General features: G+C 39.2%; 2 protein-coding genes across 4 annotated transcripts; both read right to left on the bottom strand.

Moving 5' to 3' along the window:
- Positions 1-730: 730 nt before the first annotated feature.
- LOC145458408 (uncharacterized) lies at positions 731-4705 on the bottom strand. The gene is made up of 5 exons (XM_080336772.1): positions 4360-4705; positions 4046-4136; positions 3792-3924; positions 2891-2982; positions 731-2618 (listed from the first exon to the last, which is right to left on the bottom strand). The coding sequence occupies exons 1-5, from the start codon at positions 4374-4376 to the stop codon at positions 2436-2438; spliced, it is 516 nt and encodes a 171-aa protein (XP_080192898.1). The 5' UTR covers positions 4377-4705; the 3' UTR covers positions 731-2435.
- Positions 4706-12595: 7890 nt separating this feature from the next.
- LOC145459002 (uncharacterized) lies at positions 12596-18981 on the bottom strand. Of its 3 annotated transcripts, XM_080337519.1 has the most exons (6): positions 18835-18953; positions 17814-17924; positions 17521-17614; positions 17264-17396; positions 15928-16028; positions 12596-14653 (listed from the first exon to the last, which is right to left on the bottom strand). In XM_080337519.1, the coding sequence occupies exons 3-6, from the start codon at positions 17581-17583 to the stop codon at positions 14468-14470; spliced, it is 483 nt and encodes a 160-aa protein (XP_080193645.1). In that variant the 5' UTR covers positions 17584-17614; positions 17814-17924; positions 18835-18953; the 3' UTR covers positions 12596-14467. The 3 variants fall into 3 exon arrangements, with proteins under 3 accessions (XP_080193645.1, XP_080193644.1, XP_080193646.1); XM_080337518.1 differs by lacking the exon at positions 17814-17924 and having other exon boundaries at positions 18835-18981; XM_080337520.1 differs by lacking the exon at positions 18835-18953 and having other exon boundaries at positions 17814-18546.
- Between the last annotated feature and the right edge of the window lie 781 nt (positions 18982-19762).

The raw sequence follows: 19762 nt of genomic DNA, 5'->3' as shown, positions 1-19762 counted from the left end.
TGCAGTACATCCGAGGCGGGCCTATTTGTCTGTGAAGCGTCTCCTTGTGATGATTGATTTTCAGCTAACTTGCTCGATATTTCTTAATAGTAGATTGCTCAAACCTTCGCCTTGAATATTGAATAATCTATTTTCTATTGTAAGCCGAGGGTGGCTAATAAATTGTCGTAGCCTGCAACGCAGCCGTGTTTAAATTTGTGGCGGTGGGGTCTGGGGAAAGTACAGCAGCTAAAATTGGTGTTTATCTAAACGTTTTAGCAAAGTAAGGATTCGGATCCCGGTATATTTGATCCCCATATCGAAGAATTAATTTCGCTTTATGAAGTAAGTAATTCATTCGTTAATAAATTACCATCCGACACCATATTTGTTTGTAGAAACCAGTCAGTTACGTAAGGCTCCGATGGTCTCAGCACAAAACGCTTTTGAGCTGACGTAAGATGATAGACTATGATCGTTGGGCAACCTCAATGTTTGGATGGAAGTATTCCATGTGTCATAACTCAATGTAATTCCTATTCGATTATTAAATTTGGGATAAATACAGATGCCTAAGCCTCATGCGCCAGATGATGGACTCCGGGCGAGATTATAGACGTAATAGCAAACTAGTAGCCGTTAGTACTGCCAGTACTATCTGGTACGATCTGAGATAACGCTGACGTTTGGACGAAAGTTCGCTACTCGAAAGTTCGCTACTCGAAATTGACGCGTATAGACACATCGAGAATCCAGAGAGAGACGAGACACTTTATTTGAAATCACGTGAATGCAATAGAAATCGAACACACAGTTCAGGTTCTGGGATATCGGCGGAACCGCTCATGCGCATTAATTCATCCATAAAGCATAAATCAATAACACAAAGAGGACCATATTTATTGGCTAGAGCAACTGTATTTTAACATTGTGTAATCAGTGCATCGTACATCAGGCACATCCAGATGCTAACATGGGTGTCTCCATTGCAAGACAAAGATCGCTTTGCTATCTGCATGAGAATACCCCGTATTTCCCCGGGAATATGTTGTGGTTTTACGAGAACGTGGAAATAGCTATGGTGAAACTATAATTGTGTCTGAGAGAATAGATGTGAGGATGAATATTTGTTCAAATCTGAGTAGCTGGTCTATTTGCTACCGTTATTGCAACACAAAGTGCGTCGTAATTTTATGTATGTCGTATTTTAATATCCGCCACAGCGTGTTGATGGAAATGTTGTGGCTACGTATCGTTCGTCTTACGAAATTGAAATTACAAAAAATATCACGACATGACAAAGTAAACAAGTTGTAACACTAGAGTTGCAAGTCAGACCGTTTCATGCAAATGTGGGCGTTGTCAGCACACTTGCAATATCTGTTTTGGGATGAGTTTCGGTCATGGGTATAATTAATAGTAGTCATGGATGATACAAAGTACAAGTAGAAATGATATCGTAAATATCTATTCAATTAGCAAACAACTCACAGTACTCAAAGAGGTAAAGTCCGAAATAGTTTGTGTTACATTGATATGAGCTCTACGTGACCCAGTCGAAGATATCGCACATACAAGTGATGCGAATCTATTGAATCATTATAAAAAAGTCACTAGTTTGGTTTCAAAATCTCTTCAATATAGAAAACGAAGTAGTCCAAAAATCAGGACATATAGAACTATATATCCCTGCCAAACATTTAAGCACTTGATAATGTGGTGAAGGAATTTATTACCTATGGAGACCTGTATATAATAAATTCAACATTAAAACCCAGACACTTCCATAGGTCTGAATATATGGTTGAATTCTTTTGTCAATAAAAAACTGTAGAGAATACGATATACTGCCAAGTGGCATGAATACTCACATCCAATGTTTGTTGTTTTCATTCAATGTTTCGTGGCGTGTTTTTTTCATCGTGTGTGATGGAATTATTGTGGGCAAGTTTACGACTTTGCATCAGTAGATCCATATGAGCCGCCACCAATTCTTAATGGTAAAACCGGTCGCCAGCTCAATATAAGCAAGGTCAAAACTTGACTTTGGAATAAGCAAATATACGGAATATATCATTAGTAACATACCATCTGGCAAATACCGATGGATTGCACATAACAGCGCGTGCAGCAAAGAAAGCAATTGATTATCTTTCACACAAAATCAACTCTACGCACAGTAAATATGAGCAGATACAAAATTCATATCAAGAGAAAATACCAAGACACACGATGTACGACATTTTCCACAGTGGATTATAATGCATTCCATTATTTTTGTCCGCTTCAAAATACGTTCCTTCCAGTCTTTCATGATATTTGCATAGCACATACAACGATAATTTTGATCGGACTTAGCTTCGTAGAAAAGTGAAAAACAATTTCATCGCAATGGTGTAAGTAACGACGTAGAGGTCCGTGCATAGCAGTCTGATGTTTCCATGTTTCAGTGAGCATCATGCCAATGTGGTCTGGCTTTGGCTTACTGCATCGCCAGAGGGATGACTGGGATTAATGTAATCCGTTGTTCGTTTCATCGAGCGGGTACATAATATGAATATGGTGATTGCACATCCAAAGAGACTAACAGCAAGCACGATCACTGATATCAGCAATCCAATGTTTCGTCCTTGAAGTTCCTGTAACATGATAGTGTTATGGTCACATTAAGGGTATGATTGCGTATACGCAATAACGCGTGCTTGCTAACTAACTGGTATAAACTTCATGATACGCTAAGTTAAGTTTGATCAGAATCAGTCCACCATATAGTTATCCCGGTCCCGAGTATTCGATAAATCGAAGAATAAGATCCTATTGAAAGTGACAGGGAGCTAGCTATAGTTCGATTTGTTTATAATCTAAAGTCGGCGAGATAAGTGTCGAAAGTGATTTTGATACAATAGCGTACCTCCTTCTCCCTTTGCAAGTCCGCAATCTCTCTCTGCTTTTGCGACTCCTGTTGCTGAAGCTCAGCTGTGAGATTGCTTATCCTGAAGAAACCTGAAAATATATATCATTTTTTAATCGCGTGATACATTGAGCTGCAAGTGGCAATTGCTAACTACTGGATGTCATAACCGCGCTATACTCTGTCAACTCAATAAATGCGGAGAGATAGAGCGACTGAGGCATGCAATACAAGCTGCAGATTAGCAGCATATATATGTGCCGGAGCTGGTATCCCAATCTACGTAAAATGCATATTAGGGCTGTTCAAAAATAACTTTTTTCTTCGGATTCCAGCCATTCACTTTTTAAATTGCCAGGTTACCCTAAAAAACGCTACACACCAAATTTGGTTCAATTCTAACAAGTATAGGACTCCGCAGATCCAATTAAATTTTTTAATTTATTAGGGAAAATTAAAAAAAAATTCAAATTTTTCTGCCAACCCCATGAAATTGTTGAGCTGTCTTCAAAGACGATACAAAACAAATTTGACTCAATTCCGACCAGTAAAAGCGGAGTTATGTGAGTTTTTCGTTGATAAATCTCGGATTATCCACCGATCAAGGAGTCCTATACTTGTTAGAATTGAACCAAATTTGGTGTGCAGCGTTTTTTAGGGTAACCTGACAATTTAATCAGTGAATGGCTGGAATCCAAAAAAAAAAGTTATTTTTGAACAGCCCTAATGCATATGCATATGGAAATAAATGGCATATATAATCTGAGAGCGAAATCGACACTCATCAAATCTTGACTACAATGCTCAAATCGGGTAGGAAGTGACCATTCTACTCTTTAACAGAATTTTCACTAGATTACCTTTATATTATACGTGAAATGAATCAACAGTAATATCATACTTTGACACTCGAAGCCGCATGAGGTAAGGAGGTCTGTACGGTTTTCGCAGGTTCGGTCACAAGAATGACAGGTTTCACTTTCGTAGGAATAGAACTGCCCAAAGTTGCATTCCATTCTCTCGCGGTCGATTTTCTGGAATTTTATGAAGTATTGAAGATTTGCTGCTCAGAATTCTGCTGCTTTATGTATCCAAGTTTATATTCTGTCCTATCCCACAGAAGCCCTTTTCCCGTTTGCCTATAATTTTACATACCGGCATGTAATCCAAGGCAATCTCTCTTTTGTCTAGTGATGAAGTCGCCATGATACCAGATGTACACAAAATGACTAATAGAGCCCAACATCTGTAAGATAATTACCGTTAAATTCCTTGGTGTCTATTTAGCCTTATATCTAGTTTCAAGCAATATACATAATATAACATTGTTTTTAACCTTTGAAAATATTATTGAGCGAATGAAAATGGAATGCTTTACTGTATGATGCTAGTCTATTGATAGATATCTCACATTTCTATAGTGTTAATGTAGTTGTACCAGACAATGATGATGAATCGATTTTACTTACGTATACAGTTTCCCCATTTCCTTGAATCTGTGTCACGTCCAAGCTTCCTAGCTGTATTGGCTTTTTGAAGGCGACCAATTATGTTTGCTGTGACTGGCAGGTCTAAACTATATATATATAGCCTATATATATAATATATATATAACTCTAATTCGGCGGTGCCGCTGCTGATTACCAGTTTATTCAAATGGGATTTCCCCTGGTAAAGGCGTGTTTGTTCAATTAGTTCAATGTTCGTAGTTCAATGAACTGTATCTTTATTTGACATGTATGACTCGCTTCACAGCATCAAAACATTTCATTGCCTGCGTAAATGCTGCTGCCTCAATGCGTTCCTCACTGTGATTCCACAAAAGACCTATTACGATAGGTATTAATGAAGAAACGTAAGTTACGTCACCGCAGGTTAGAATGGTCCCTTGAAAAATGAGGTCATTTCCCCTGGAATGAATCAGACTGTATGATGCCTTTAGTAACTGTAATGCGTAACACTACCAGGTATAGTACACTCTTAGCGAATAGAGTGTGTTTTGAGTACACATACCAGATATGAGCATGGATTAGGATCACGTTGCTAGGATGCACGCATTATTTGGATGTATATTCACACCCGTATATCAGGGGCTGCATTTAAAACAAATAGTTGTTTAAAACAGTTTTTTTTTAAAGCATGTTGCATTATAAAAAATTGTGTTTTTTTCAAGTTGTAAAATCATGCCTTAATTGTGTGGATGCTTTCCAAAAAACATGTTGTATCAGCCTACGGACGATTACCACCCAAAGTAGCCGACGTATACGATGTGGGAAGGTTGGAATCCTCAAAATAGTCGGTTCAACAGCTATAGTACGTAAATATTTCGTCAAAGAAGCTATTCACCCTATATTTGCAATTGTCAATTTCAATCCACTATGACGTCAAAATTGAATATTCGTGACGCCATGGCTTTAAAAAACATATTTAAAGACTCTAAACTAGCAAAATGATTGATTGTTACAATGCAGTTTCGCAATTTTATGACTCACTTCAACAGATTGCACTAAAAAGTCATTTTAATTGCCAATAGCCTACTGATAATAAAACATATTGCCGTTTAGAGATGCTTTGTGGGTGTTTTTGGAAAAAAATAAAAAATAAAGTTGGAATAATATGGTCAATCAACATGACTTCAAAATCATTTTTTCCGGTGACATACGTAACCACTATTCCAGAACAAGTTCAAGATGAGCTGCTGGATGAAAATGGCTAGGATGAACATTATATGTTCAATGAAAAATCGGAGTCTTAATTTTGGTGGCTGGGATCATACTGAAAGGGGTCGTCGATGTCCGTTATTATACCATTCGCCACCACCTATATGTGTAGAAATAAATTTTCGGTATTCGTTCATATCAAATCGAAGATTAGGAATTTCAAAACACGATCAGGTATTTAAAGAAATGCAGTTACAGTATTCGCTACCGTCTACCCATTTCCATGTAAATAGTGCGATGTTAATTTGTTGCTATGTGGCACTTTAGCCTACAATTAATATTCGCAAAACGCAGATGACGATTGCACGATAATTGAGCTTGTTTGTGGTATTCATTGTGTTTGTCGAATAATGTATGGTCATTTGCTCCACGCAGGCCAATTTACTTCACTTTTGTTACGTAGCTGCCGACTTATATCATGGTACACTTCTAGACTTTTATAAGACACCGCTTACACGGTTGAGATGGCGATGAAGAACTTCGATAAACCTCCAACACATCTGACTCGAACCTGGAACCCAGTGGAGTTGCAGCTGTGGATTATACCACTACGCTATCTCGCCTAATTGAGCTAAATCTGAACTAAAAATTGGGGGTCCGCGAGGTTCTTGACGGTCCAAAAGGGGTCCGCGAAAACAAAACGGTTGAGAACCACTGCGCTAGTGTATGACCGAAAAATTTCGTTGACTTCCATACATTTACAGAACATGAATTTTCGGAATGCCTCTTTGTCGCATGGTCATAACTCAAATCAGTGTTTTTGAAAAGAAAAAAAGAAAACTATTGATGATGATGATGATGAATTGTGCAGAGGTGGTCAATGACGGAGCAATTATACTTTTTCGAAGTACTCAAGTAGTTTTTCTCTGCTTCTAGTGCTAATCTAATTTTTCGCTACTTCTACTTCTTAATATTTTGTGATTTACTTACTTACTTTGCGCTATTTACCGCTTGTGAAATATAAGTAGGCCTACGGTGGTTTTCCAAAGGGAGGTAGAGAGAGAAAGAGAGAGAGAGAGAGAGAGAGAGAGAGATGGGGGACCGAGACGTAGGTATTTAGAAGCTGTTTTCGCGGAGTACCAACTATAATAATTCTCACAGAATTATCGTCGTGCTTCGCGCAAAATGGATATGGAATGCAAATATGTTTGCACTGCGTGCCTTTCTACGTCCCCAGATGCAAGCATCATTTGTGTTTGATTTATACCGTGGTGCAGGTCTGAGTTAGGTTATGATTGGTGTGCCACGGGTGTATATTCAACCCGTATTTCACGGGTGATACACCGGTTTGAATACGCACCCTTTTCGCTAAGAGTGTTGAATATGTTTCATCACAGTTGTTATGGCTCGGCTAGATGTTTGGAACTATCGTGTCGTAATCTGGCCTCTAACTATATCTTATCGTGATCTAGCAACATATGGCGTGTCCAAATATGAAAAAAGTGGTACTTGACCTTTGAGCGTTAGATCCTGTTTTAGTAGACCACCATTGAAGCTTTCTGGACAAAATATGAAATATATTCCACTTTTTAGAAGTTGTAGTTGTACTTCTCTTCTCTCCGGGGCATGTCCGTAATGATCTAACTGGACGCCAAATACCCATTTTAAACTGTCCATGTCCATGTCCATCCATGTCCATTTCCCGTGAAGTCCCGACTAATCTACTTTTACTCATCGGCTTACTATACGCACCGAGAGGTCAATCCTGGTCATGTTATAAATAGCTAACGGGATCCCTCGTGGTCGAAAAATTTTCAGATTCACGAATGAATTTCGTCAAAAATATTAGTGATTTTACATATTACTAGCAAACATTTATCGTTTCCCAGCCCATGTCAGATTCACCGGTAGAGACGTTGGAGGGAGTGTTTTCAAAAGTTTAGGTGAAAATTCTGAATGATGATGCGTCTTGGGATGGGCAATTGTTATTAGTGTAGGGTTGCCAGACGTCCGGAATTTCCCGGACATGTCAGGAATTTCGCTGTTCAAACTAGCGTCCAGGAGGAATTACTAAAATATGCCAAATGTCCGGAATTTTGAAGACTTGAGGTAGGGCTCAGAATTTTTTCGTAAATCAGCATAAAAACAATATTTTTTGGGAATATTTATGCTGACGCATGATATTAATCTTCGCGCTGCGCGCGATCTACTATTATATTTATTGATTGTTATATGGAGACTACAACCCACGCAAAAACTGCAATAAAATATAAATAAAAACAACCTTCATTTACTGGAATAAGCCTAATTGTAATCGCAATTAGAGATCGTTAAGACCGTTAAAATGCTTTATTCGAAGATAGTGGTTCCAAACGGGGGAGGGGGGGTCGTTAGCCTTTATTCTGGGGTTTGCGAATATGTTGAACGTAATCAGCTTCCAAAATAGTCCTTGAGTAAGTCTGGGCAAAGGTGCTGACTTGTTTTAGTAATCAGCTCGTCAAATTTTGATCTGGGCCACGGAACATTTTCAAGTTAGAGATAGAGTCGCGACCATAAAAGGTTGGAAACCACTGGATGTGGGGTGTTTATAAATCTCCGTGGTGCGCACCGGCATAAGGCAGAGAAAAAATCTTATCGGTAGGACATGAACATGACTTAACGATGTACAATTACGCTCCCTGTATGTTTGAACTCATCATCCTCCACCAGCTCTACCGCTAACTCTGATCATGTGGGCGGAGAGTAGTATCTATATAGTAATATATGGAACGGCTAATATTATTGACAGAATTCATTCAAATAATTTAGCGACCAGATGAAAAAAGAAACCAGATTCATCAAGCAAAAAGTTGCGTGTGGGCTCAAAATCATTGTTTATTTGGGCGGGAAGGGGCTCAAAACATGTGCTTTCGGTCCCGGTTACACAACACACATCCACATCCACATACTCCTGAACAGAGATGGCCACAGTCCGGTTCAGGAGCCGGAGCTGGAGCAGGATTTCAATGATTTTTTACCTGGTCGGACTGGATCCGGATTTTAAATTTGGGGTGACGGTCGGATTTTAGCCGGATTTTTTTGCTGCAATATGATTAATTAGCATTGTTCTGGCAGGATTTTTTCGGATTCCGAACTGGACATTCACCAGCCGGATATTTTCGGACTCTGAATTTCCAATTGCCAGCCGGATCCGGATAGATTCGGATCCCGAAATTTTGGAATCCGCCCATCTCTGCTCCTGAACCGGATCGTGACCTCCTCTGGTCTACGAGCGAAGCTTCGCTAGTGTGACGTCATAACTCATTTTAAAATCCACTAGTGGGCGCTAAAGAGTGTCCGTAATTTGGGTTGCTGAAATATGGTAACCCTATATTAGTCATGTCATTAGTTGGATGCTGTTATTTATTGACCTCCCATCAGGATTGTCGGTACAGTGGAAAGATATTGGAATCGCCCAAACGTACCAGAAACATGTTTCTTTCGTGAGGAGCGCACGGTTGCTATTTCTATATTGGGAGCATCATACTCTTCTGTTCGAATCTGTACTGTGGGGATCATATCGCGAAGGGCTGTACTATAGGATCGAAAAATGATGTCGCATTGAAACGTGCGTATAGCGCGAAGAAAATTTCAAGATTAATTAAAATCACGTGAAAATTCGGGAGTCGATTCGTAAATTAAATTTTCGAAGTATAGAACTTCAATATTGCAGCAAACAATACGTTCATATTGTTAAATTTATTCCACTGGAAGCTTATCGACTGGCTCTCTTCAGCAGTGAACGCCAGTAAATGAGGTTAACCAAGTTCGAAATATAGGAAGAATTTTGTGTACTTGTCATTATTACGTCACAATGACAAAATTCTTCCTAATAAAATAATCCACCCGGCAATGAAAAACCTGGAAAGGAATACATGTAATATATGTATGAATTATACGTATTTATATGGGGGCCTTTTGCACAGGCAGTGTTATTTTTGGCATATGCCCAAAATACCGAAAATAGCTTATATTTGGTATTTTTCATATTTTATTTAGGGCAGCTCTGGCATCGACAGGATTTCATATTTGTATGCTTAGGTGACAACAGTAAATGCCTAATCATTGATCTACATCCCTAATTGCTGGATATCATTTACTACCCGTGTTAATCAACCCACAGTATGTCGTAAATAAAGATTTCAGTATCCGACTTTTGGCCTCGACCGTAAGATTTTTATTCGCATTACATAGATCCCTCAGACGGTAGACCGCTGCCTTCCGAAGGGTTCACGAACCTCAATTTAGGAATTTAGCGTTACACACTTGTTTTGTCGCTTCATGCAGATTCATTTCAATACTCTCTGACATTTCTATCTTAAACTTTCATAAAAATCTTTATTTTTGGCATTTTAAAATTTTTATTTTTGGCAGTTTTGGCAGTTGGTTCCCGACATGCCAAAAATAACACGGCCTGACCATACCGATTGAATGGAGTCATTCCCACTGGGCTATTATAAACATTCCATGTTATATCGGGTTACCATATTTTGGAATCGAGAATCAGAAATCAGAAAAGTTGATTGATCAAAACTGAAAACAGCCGATTTGGTGAGTTGACTAAAAAAAGGTCATCCCTTTCGTTTGACTCCCGTTTTACACACTTTTTACTTGGATTTAGTGGTGTTGACTGAAAAAAGATGGGACCCCGAATTTCCCATTTTCATTCGAATCTGTCCATTATCCTAGCTGTAAAAGCTGCAAAGAAGGACGAATTGGTACGTATGGTAACGTACGTACCAATGGAATAATGGTACATATGGTATGGTACGTATGGGACGTATGGAACGTATGGTAACCCTAATGCTGCATATCTTTCTGCGCGGCAGTCTGAATCCCGCGCTTCCGATTAATTGGCGCAGAATATGTTATCTAATAGCTTATCTACGAATGTTATTCGTTGTAATTCATACACGTACTCCATGACTTTAATAACACAATATCACGTTCAATTCCTATCTTTCATTGTATCGCAGTCTTGTGGTGTGTTGGAATGATGAAATTTTTAGCATTAAATTGAATTGGATTGAATACTATACAATATCACGTTCAAGTCGACATAGGTAAAATTGGAACACGGCGAAGAGACGTATAGTTCTACTGAAGCGGCCATTGCAGACTGAATCATTGTTTTGAGACTCCACTATGTCAGCAACGTAACGTAGAAGAATCTATAGATCACTTGTTGTTACATTGTGTGAGATATCAACATCAAAGGAGACAACTACATCATGCTACGTGAGTGAACCGAATAAATTTGGAATTGAAAGACGTTACAACAGATCCAAAGATAATGTTGTAGAGTTCGTGATATCTTCTGGACGATTTATATAGTATAGCCAGGGTTGCCATACAGTCCTTATTTCTAAGATTTGTCCTTATTTTGAAGGGCCACGTCTTAGAAAACTAAATTGTCCTTATTTCTAAGAAATGTCCTTATTTTCGACTTCCGTCCTTATTTTGTCTTATTTTCAACCGCTACAGAACTTCGATCGTTTTTCTCTGGTATCTAATCTGTGTTGCATAATATTCTAAAATTATGCTTTTTCGTCGAGATTTTATGACATAAATGAAAGGAACTCTCGTGACGTACACTGTACACACCACAAGATTTGACTTCGAAGTGGTGAGATAGCTAGGGCAGTGAGTGGTGGTATAGTAGTTTCGTCTGTACCAAGCCACCGCAGCGGACGTCATTTTCGCAGTAAACAGCAGTACCAGGTTACTGCTGTGTGGTCTACAGCAGAATAAGCTCAATCTGTATGGAAGGCAGCATTTATTGCGTATTGAAGAAAGGCACAGTGCAGTCGACACATTGGTCAACAAGTAGTAAAGCTGTAAATCATTGACAAATTTTTCTAAATTATATCGCACTTGCGCCAGATTAGTTTAAATGAACAGGCGTGAAAACGTTTTCCGTGACGATTATGAGAGAGAATTAAAAGGTTTCTAACGAAGCATGAAGGGCGAGTGTTTCGCGCATAGCAATATCTGCAATTGTAACATTAACCTGGAGGCCATAGGAAAGACCAGTATTTCAACTCACATTGATACCCCAAAACACAAGAAGTGTGTCATGATGATTAATTTGAGCCAATCAATGAATAATTTTTCCACAAGTCGATCAGCACCAACGACCACAGACTATACAAGGCAGCTGCTGCTGAGGGTAACTCACGTACCTGGGCATTCCATACTGTCAAACACCAGCAATCATTCCTCACCAACCCTTGCACATCGCAATTGTTCAAAGCAATATTCCCCGATTCCAACATTGCAAATAAGTTTTCTTCGGCCAGAACCAAGACTACAAGAATTGTTACTGGAGTTTTTGCTCCATGACGCTCAAAAATGATTTTGTCTAAACTTGGTGTACGGCCTTTTTCCATCTTGGTAGACGCAACTAACGAGGTGAAGAAGTTTGTTTTATCGCCCTAGTTGGAGCAAGACCAACGGTTTTCGTTTGGGGGGCTGGGGGGCTGACGAAGTGCTGTTTCGGCCCTGAGTAAATCTAAACCTAGACCGGACCTGTCGTGAGATCCATGAAGCACTTTATAATAACAAGGAGTTGCTGGAGCAGATTGTTTCTGGTGAAGAGTATGGAATGTGATATGCCACGGCTCATGTAGATACAAAGTATGTACAAAAACGCTTTTTCATGCTAATCTAATTTTTTGACTGTCCTTATTTTTGGGTCCATGTCGAAGGCAACCCTGAGTATAGCTAATAGAGATGGTGTGAACCTCTGAAAGGTTCAGGTTCGTGTGAACGCGAACCTTTTTGAAAGGTTCTGTGTGAACGCGAACGTGAATCTCATGACGTCACGTGACGTCATATTGCTAATTCCAATCTTACATTTCAGGGAAGTGATATATTAATGTAGGCTACACGATACGTAGCGACGACTCGGGCCACAGATTGCCACAATGCTGAAGTACATATTGACGTTTTTCTGTAATCTGACCTCTTCGTGTATTGCATAAGAATAGCAATTTCACTGCATTACTGAAATTTTAAAAATTTACTCTCATCTCACCATTTTTCTTTGGGGCCAGGTTGCTCCCCGGATTATGTGTGTATTTACCAGTTTTACTGTGACTAAAGAATATGAATAATAATCACGTTCAAGTCGGATTCGATAGTGTAGCAAGCAACAGCAAAATACAACTTGCATGAAGATAGCAAGCACGTAGTACAACAACAGCAACACACAACTTGATGAAGATATAGCAAGCACTTGATACAACAACAGCAACATACAACTTGATGAACATAGCAGGCATGTAGTGCAGCAACAGCAAGATACAACTTGATGAAGATAGCAGACACCTATCTGAAAAGGCTTGATTACAAATGATTGCTAACAATTGAAATGCGTAATCGCAAACAACATTACTCAATTTATTTCCTATTCGATCCAGAAATTCGAGTTAAATACAGATGTATGAGCACCATGCGTCATATAATAAACTCAGGGCAAGGTTATAAAAGTATTAGAAAACTAGAAAACTAGAAGTAGTTCATATTGCCATTCGAGTCGTTGGTATACGATATGCAATAACGGTGATGTTTGAGACATCGATCCCGAGTGCATATACTGAGTAATGTGGCAAGTTAACTGGCGGATACACTAAGCTGCTTATCACTCAACTTGAGTACGCAAAATGACGCGAATAGTTGACAGCCCGAGACGAAATACTTCATTATGGGATCAGGCAAGCAGCAAAAAATAACACCTATCGAGGACATCGGCGGTACCACTAATGTGTTATCTAGGCTTCATGTGCATAAATATATTAAAATGCACAAACGTGTTGGGCCTACGAATTGTTGGCGGAGCGAGTCTATTTTGACCTTGTGTAATCCATGCCTGGTCGACCCTGGTGCTTTCATGGGTGATTGGGTGTGTACGTTGCAGGAAAATTGGCCGTGCTGTCTATATGCTGAGAATTTGCCTATAAGTATAGTCTGATGATTCGGTTACCTTGGAATGCGTTATGGTGTAACGAGAAAGTGCAAATCACAATGATGTACCGGGCGTCGTGTATGAGCATTGAGCAGCGGACACTTCGGTTGGAGGGTGATTATTTGTCTGATTCTGAGCAGCTATTCACCTCAGTTATTGCAACAGAAAATGCATAGTAGGTACTAAGATATGTCACGGAGTGTTTACGAAAATGCCGAATTTTGGTTTCGTTTAAAAATTGAATTAATATAAACAATCACAATGGTAGGATTCGACTTTTTTGTCAGTCGGTTCTATCACAAGTGTCAAATTGTTCAGTCGGTTCTATTACAAAAATTGATTGACCTAAATTAGTATAATGCTAACAGATATGCTGACTTTTTGAAAAATTGCGTGAGACGGCTCTATTGATCCGGTGTGAACGGACTGTAGGTTTCTACTTTTTTTTCAGTCGGTTCTATCACAAAAGTCAATTTCTTCAGCCGGTTCTGTTACAAAAAGGGATTCACTTTAATCAGTAATGCCTACCGAGTGGCGGATCTCATAAAATTCAGTGACAAGGTTCTATAGAACCGGTGCGAACCGACTGAATCCGACCTCTATGTATATGTACAGCATTGGCGGTCAGGCCCAAGATATGAGCTGACGTTTCTCCCAAAAAGTAATATGATTTGGCAAGCGTAAATAACAGTGAAGAACTTTTAGCTCTAGCGTTACAAGTCTGGGCACTTAACAAAAATTTTTGAGGGAATGGAGGTAGTTAATAGCACCGATACGTGATACTCGAGTATAAGTGGAAGCCATATCGTGAATATCTACTCAATTACGAAAGGTAGTAACGATTTTCAGGAGATTTCAAAACGATTTTGTTACTATTGTATAGATAGAGGGTAGCCCGTGGTTTTCTGGTTTTTAGTGCTCGCTTGATGCTTTTCTGTTCTCTATGTGGGCTTCATCGTCACCAGTGGGATGTGAGGTGCTACTGTAAGACTTCCGGTTTCTCCCGCAACAGAAATATATTGTTGATATTGATATAATGGCTGCAATTGCAGAAATAACAGCAATCGCGATCGCCACGTTCTTTTGTGTTTGAAGCTCCTGTAACATGATGAAGTGTCGGTCAAAAGAATGATATCTGTATCGTGTAGACACAATATAATGCATGCACGACGTAACTGCTTTTTCTACCAGGTCGGCTTCTTTTTAGCTTATTTAAAGGCTATGTTTGATCGGAATCAGTACGCCATATTGTTTTTCCGCTACCATGTAGGCTATATTACAGTGCTTCTCAACCTTTCTGTCTTAGCTGACCCCTTTTGGGCCTTCGCGGCTTTCCGCGGACCCCCAAAAGTTTTAGTTCAAAGTTAACTCAATTATGGCGCAGCGCGTCATTCGTCATTTGCAAATATCAACTGTAGGCTACTGATAAACAGCGATAAAATGACGTTTTTTAAAAATAGCATCATATACTATATGTTGAAATAGGGTAGACTTATATTATTTCAAAGCGAATTCTGTAGCTGCATTTCTTAAAATAAACGTGGTCGTGTCTTGAAAATCGATTTGATAAGAACGAGTGCCTGAAATCCATTTCCAAAAAGAGAGGTGGTGGCGAATGTAATATAATCTCGTAACGCTTTCGACGACACCTTTGGGCGTGATCGCAACAAAATTGAGAAACACAAATACTGAACAATGAACTAATCACGTCCAGCCTAGGCATTTCTATCTACCAGGTTTCAATCCCTTACTTTGGACAAATTAGGAAAAAACGTCAGGAATTTATATTTCAAACGGATGTTCATTAATTAGCTGAGTCTCAGCACTTCAAATCCAAATTGTTTGGCAATTGTTTCGAAGTCATGGCTTGATTGATCTTACTACTCCAACTTTGTATTTTTTCCACAAAACCCAGTAAAACAGCATCTCTAAAAGCAGCAATGTGTTATAGTATCAGTAGTCTATTGACAATTTGACAATTAAAATGAATTTGCGCAGTAAGGTACTTCATCTCATACGCCCATTCTGTTGTTGCGAGTCCTGAAGTTTTAGCGGTTATGAAGCAAACTGCCTCATGATATCCCCAATTTAAAAAATTACAAATTAGGTCTTCAATCATCTTGCAAATTTAGAGGTTTCGCGGATCCACTGAAAATGCTTCGTGGGCCCCCGATTGAGAACCACTGCTATATGATGTATCGAAGAGACTAAATCGAGAGAGTGCTGCCCATATGTCATTGTCAAGGTCTTGTTGAAAGTGACAGGGAGCCTGAAATAATCTAACTATAGTATGATTTGTTCAAATTTGAGCATGTAATATTTAATGATAATGATGCATCAAAAATTCGCAGTTAAGTGATACAATAGCGTACCTTCTTTTCCTTTTCCAACGCCACACTCTCTCTGCTTTTGTTAAAAATAATCCACTCTTGTTCCTGAAGCTGAACCGTGAGGTTGCTTATTGTGAAGTAACCTGTTAATAGGCATGATTTGTTGGTTGTAGGGAATGTGTGAACGTGAGGTTCACGTTCATGTTCTGTTTATGAACCTCGGGAATTTGGAGGTTCGCGTTCACAAACGAACCTTGGTAGGTTCTGCACTGTGACATTTTCAAGCATTACAGTTTTTCACGTCATTATATTTAACGTGTCTTCGGTGGAAATTCTTTGCTTTTCAACTTTGGGCCACTCTCCGCATGGCGCTGGCAGCACGAAAAGAAACTCAGCACTGAACGAGCATGCACCTTGCTAATTTCAAAAATTATTTTCTCGAAAGTTTGCTTGGAACATTCAGCTCTACGTTTGTTAATCTTTAGTGACTCTCTTCTGCGAGCTTTTCCCGTAATCACACAATAGCAAGAACGAAATACACTGCATGTAGTAAGCAAGCGAATTGTGGTTAGTCAACCAATCAATTATTTACATCAACAAAATGGATAAAAGGAATGCATCGATGTCTAATGTAAAAACATTATCAGGCGTATAGGATCTATCTTGATTTGATACCCTTATTGGATATACCTGACTAGGGTGTTGGCTGTTGTATAACTTGTTTTTGATTTAATATGTGGCGCAATTACGGAAACCGGTGTCTGGTCAAGCCGAGTCCTCATTGAAATTGCGTTCGCAAAGCGACGGAAGTTATTGATCTTGTGGAATTATTATAGCGTTGGATTGTTCCAGTGGATACATTAGGTGGCGTTTAAAAAGCAAGCATGTATTTCATCATTGTGGCATAATTTGGCCCGAGTCGTCGCCAGTTATCATGTACATTAATGTATTAATTTACGGAAATGTAGGGTTAGAATTGGGAATATGATGTCTGGTAACGTCATAGGTTCACGTTCGCACAGAACGTTTCAAAAAGTTTCGCGTTCACACGAACCAGAACCTTTCAGGTGTTCGCACCATTCCTCGTTGATAGCGTGATACAGTGGACTAATCGGACCGCTAACTATACTGGATGCCCTATGTGTGCACTCTGTCAACGCAATAGATGTGGACGGATCGAGCGTATGAATCGTGTAATAAAATCGCAGACAATCAACAACTTTGTGTATCTGACATACCATATGGTTAACTAATCTATGTAAAATGCATATTAAGCTGTGCTGGAATAGAAAATCTGATTCATTGTTACGTTAAAATAACGAGCAGCCAACAGCGATATATTATGGATCAGCACAATTTTCAATCCGTAATATCTTACTTTGACACTCAAATCCACAGGAAGTAAGAAGATCTGTACGGTTTCCGCAGCTACGTTCACAGGAATGACAAGTTTGACTTTCGTATGAATAGAACTGCCCGAAGCTGCATTCCATTCTCTCCCTGTCAATTTTCTGCAATTTCATGTGTCACTGAAGATATTCCGCTCATAATTTCGTGTGTTACACAATGTATTATAGCTGATGTTTTGCATTATCCAGCATCAGCTTGTGATATATTGCTTATTATGTTACATACCGGCATGTACTCTAAAGCAATCGCTCTTCGCCCTAGTGATGGAGCCGCCCTGATTCCGGTCATGCAGAAAAGGGCCAGAAATAAAGCGCAATATCTGGAACAGAATTAGTGTTATATCACCTCGGTGTCCACTGCCCATTCAGCCTCCCATCTAGTTTCAAGCAGTATAGAATAGAGAACGGTGTTTAAACAGACGGAAATATTACCAAGCCAATGAATATGAAATGCATTACTGCATGATTTGATTAGATATAGCCTGTGTTGTTTATATATACTACATATTTCTATATTACCTTGGATAGGGCCTGTTTCTATCCGATTTGAAAAGCAATTGATTTCAGCGGTCAATAAGTGTTACGACATAGTGAAGACCAACGTGATTTTCCCGACAACGTGACTGCTCCCTGCAACACGTAAAGACGTGCTTCGCGCACTTCAACAAAGCAATGTAGTTTACGAATTTAAGTGTCACTGTGATTGTGGCTACGTGTGAAGAACGTCAAAGCGCTTGCAGCAACGCATAAATCAGCATGTCCCTAGATGCATTAGAACACGCTCGGCGAAAAGCTCACCCGTAACTCATCCGCTCAAGATTGATGCGGAACAATCAAAGGCCATAAATTCTGCAATCGGCAAACACTTGTTGGATAATCCCATCTATGCGAAAAATTATCGAGACGACAGATTTTGCCTACTCGGAAAGTGTCATTCACACTTTTATCACTTTTGTCAAAATACGCCAGCCAAGGCTGTGTCAACAAAAGAGTTTGTGTATCATCTAAAAATAATACATTGAAACGCTCTCGTATTCGACATTTAATTCTGGTGACGTCATATTTTGTGCTACGATTGTTGATATATGAAGAGCTTCTTGGAGGTACAGAACTTCAATATACAATTAAATAGTATATTCATATTGAAATGAACCCGAATATTTTCGGCTGACACTCGTCAGGGGTAATCGTCAGCAACTAGTAGAGAATTGGAAAGAACATTGTATATCAACAATCGTATCACAAAATATGACGTCATATTTTGTGATACGATTGTTGATATACAATGTTCTTTCCAATTCTCTACTAGTTGCTGACGATTACCCCTGACGAGTGTCAGCCGAAAATATTCGGGTTCATTTCAATATGAATATACTATTTAATTGTTGATATACGATGTTCTTTCAATTCTCTACTAGTTGCTGACGATTACCCCTGACGAGTGTCAGCCGAAAATATTCGGGTTCATTTCAATATCAATATACTATTCAATTATATCAGTTAAGTAATTGCTATCCGTCAAATAATCGAATTTACTTACCGATTCACTTGCCCCATTTCTTAGAATATTTGCAACATCCTTTCTAAAATCTGATACAGGTACCCTACCCGGCTGTTGTAAAGACATGAACGAAACCTATTACTACGTCCCTAATATTAGGAGCATTAACCGCGCACACCACCGATTATTTTCCGTGGGATTTCCCCCGGGCACCCGCCATCAGAGATGAGCATGGCTTAGGATTGGGATTCGGGAAACCGGATTTGTGAAATTTTGTAGGATTTGGATTGGATTACGATTTCAGATTTATTTTTTAGGTTTTTCGTCCTTCCGAAGTTACTTCGTGTACTTTGGCACTCATTATGCGCGTTATTTCTTTTTACAGAATTGTTAGCATAAGAGGTAGGCTTTCTAAGAGGAATTCCAAGTTAATATCGGATTAGGATTAAGAATGGGATTGAAATATACAAAATTTCTGGATTAGGACTAGGATTAGGATTTGAAGCTTCGGATTTGGATTGGATTAGGACACAGAAATTTCAAATCCGCTCATCTCTGCCAGCCATCAGAAGTAACCGATGAACCTTGTCGACTGCGCGATTACCATCATCATCATTGGTTTATTAGCAATTAGCAACCACGTTCTCGATGTAGCGTAATATCGAGTTAGGATGTGTGAACGATCCGTTATTTCATATCAGCCAGCATCAGGAATTACTGAGAAGTCTTTTGCGAATTGATTTCACGCGACAGTTGCATGGAAATAGTGCTAGTAACGGCGGTATCTTCACTTCGATCCAGTACCTCTGTACTCGCATAACGTGTTTTAGGGTGGAGCCCAATTCTTCTCATCAACTAAGAAGTGTTGATTAATTCGTATGCTGACATTGCGTGGCCATCGACCACATATTATGCTGCTGCTCATATATGCTTATAAGAATCAACTTTGTTCTGATTTGAACTCACA

This window comes from Botryllus schlosseri, chromosome 16 (assembly GCF_051294905.1).
Source record: "Botryllus schlosseri isolate E-star chromosome 16, Bs_hap1, whole genome shotgun sequence".
NCBI classification, from domain to species: domain Eukaryota; kingdom Metazoa; phylum Chordata; class Ascidiacea; order Stolidobranchia; family Styelidae; genus Botryllus; species Botryllus schlosseri.
This window is presented reverse-complemented; position numbering and strand designations above follow the sequence as displayed.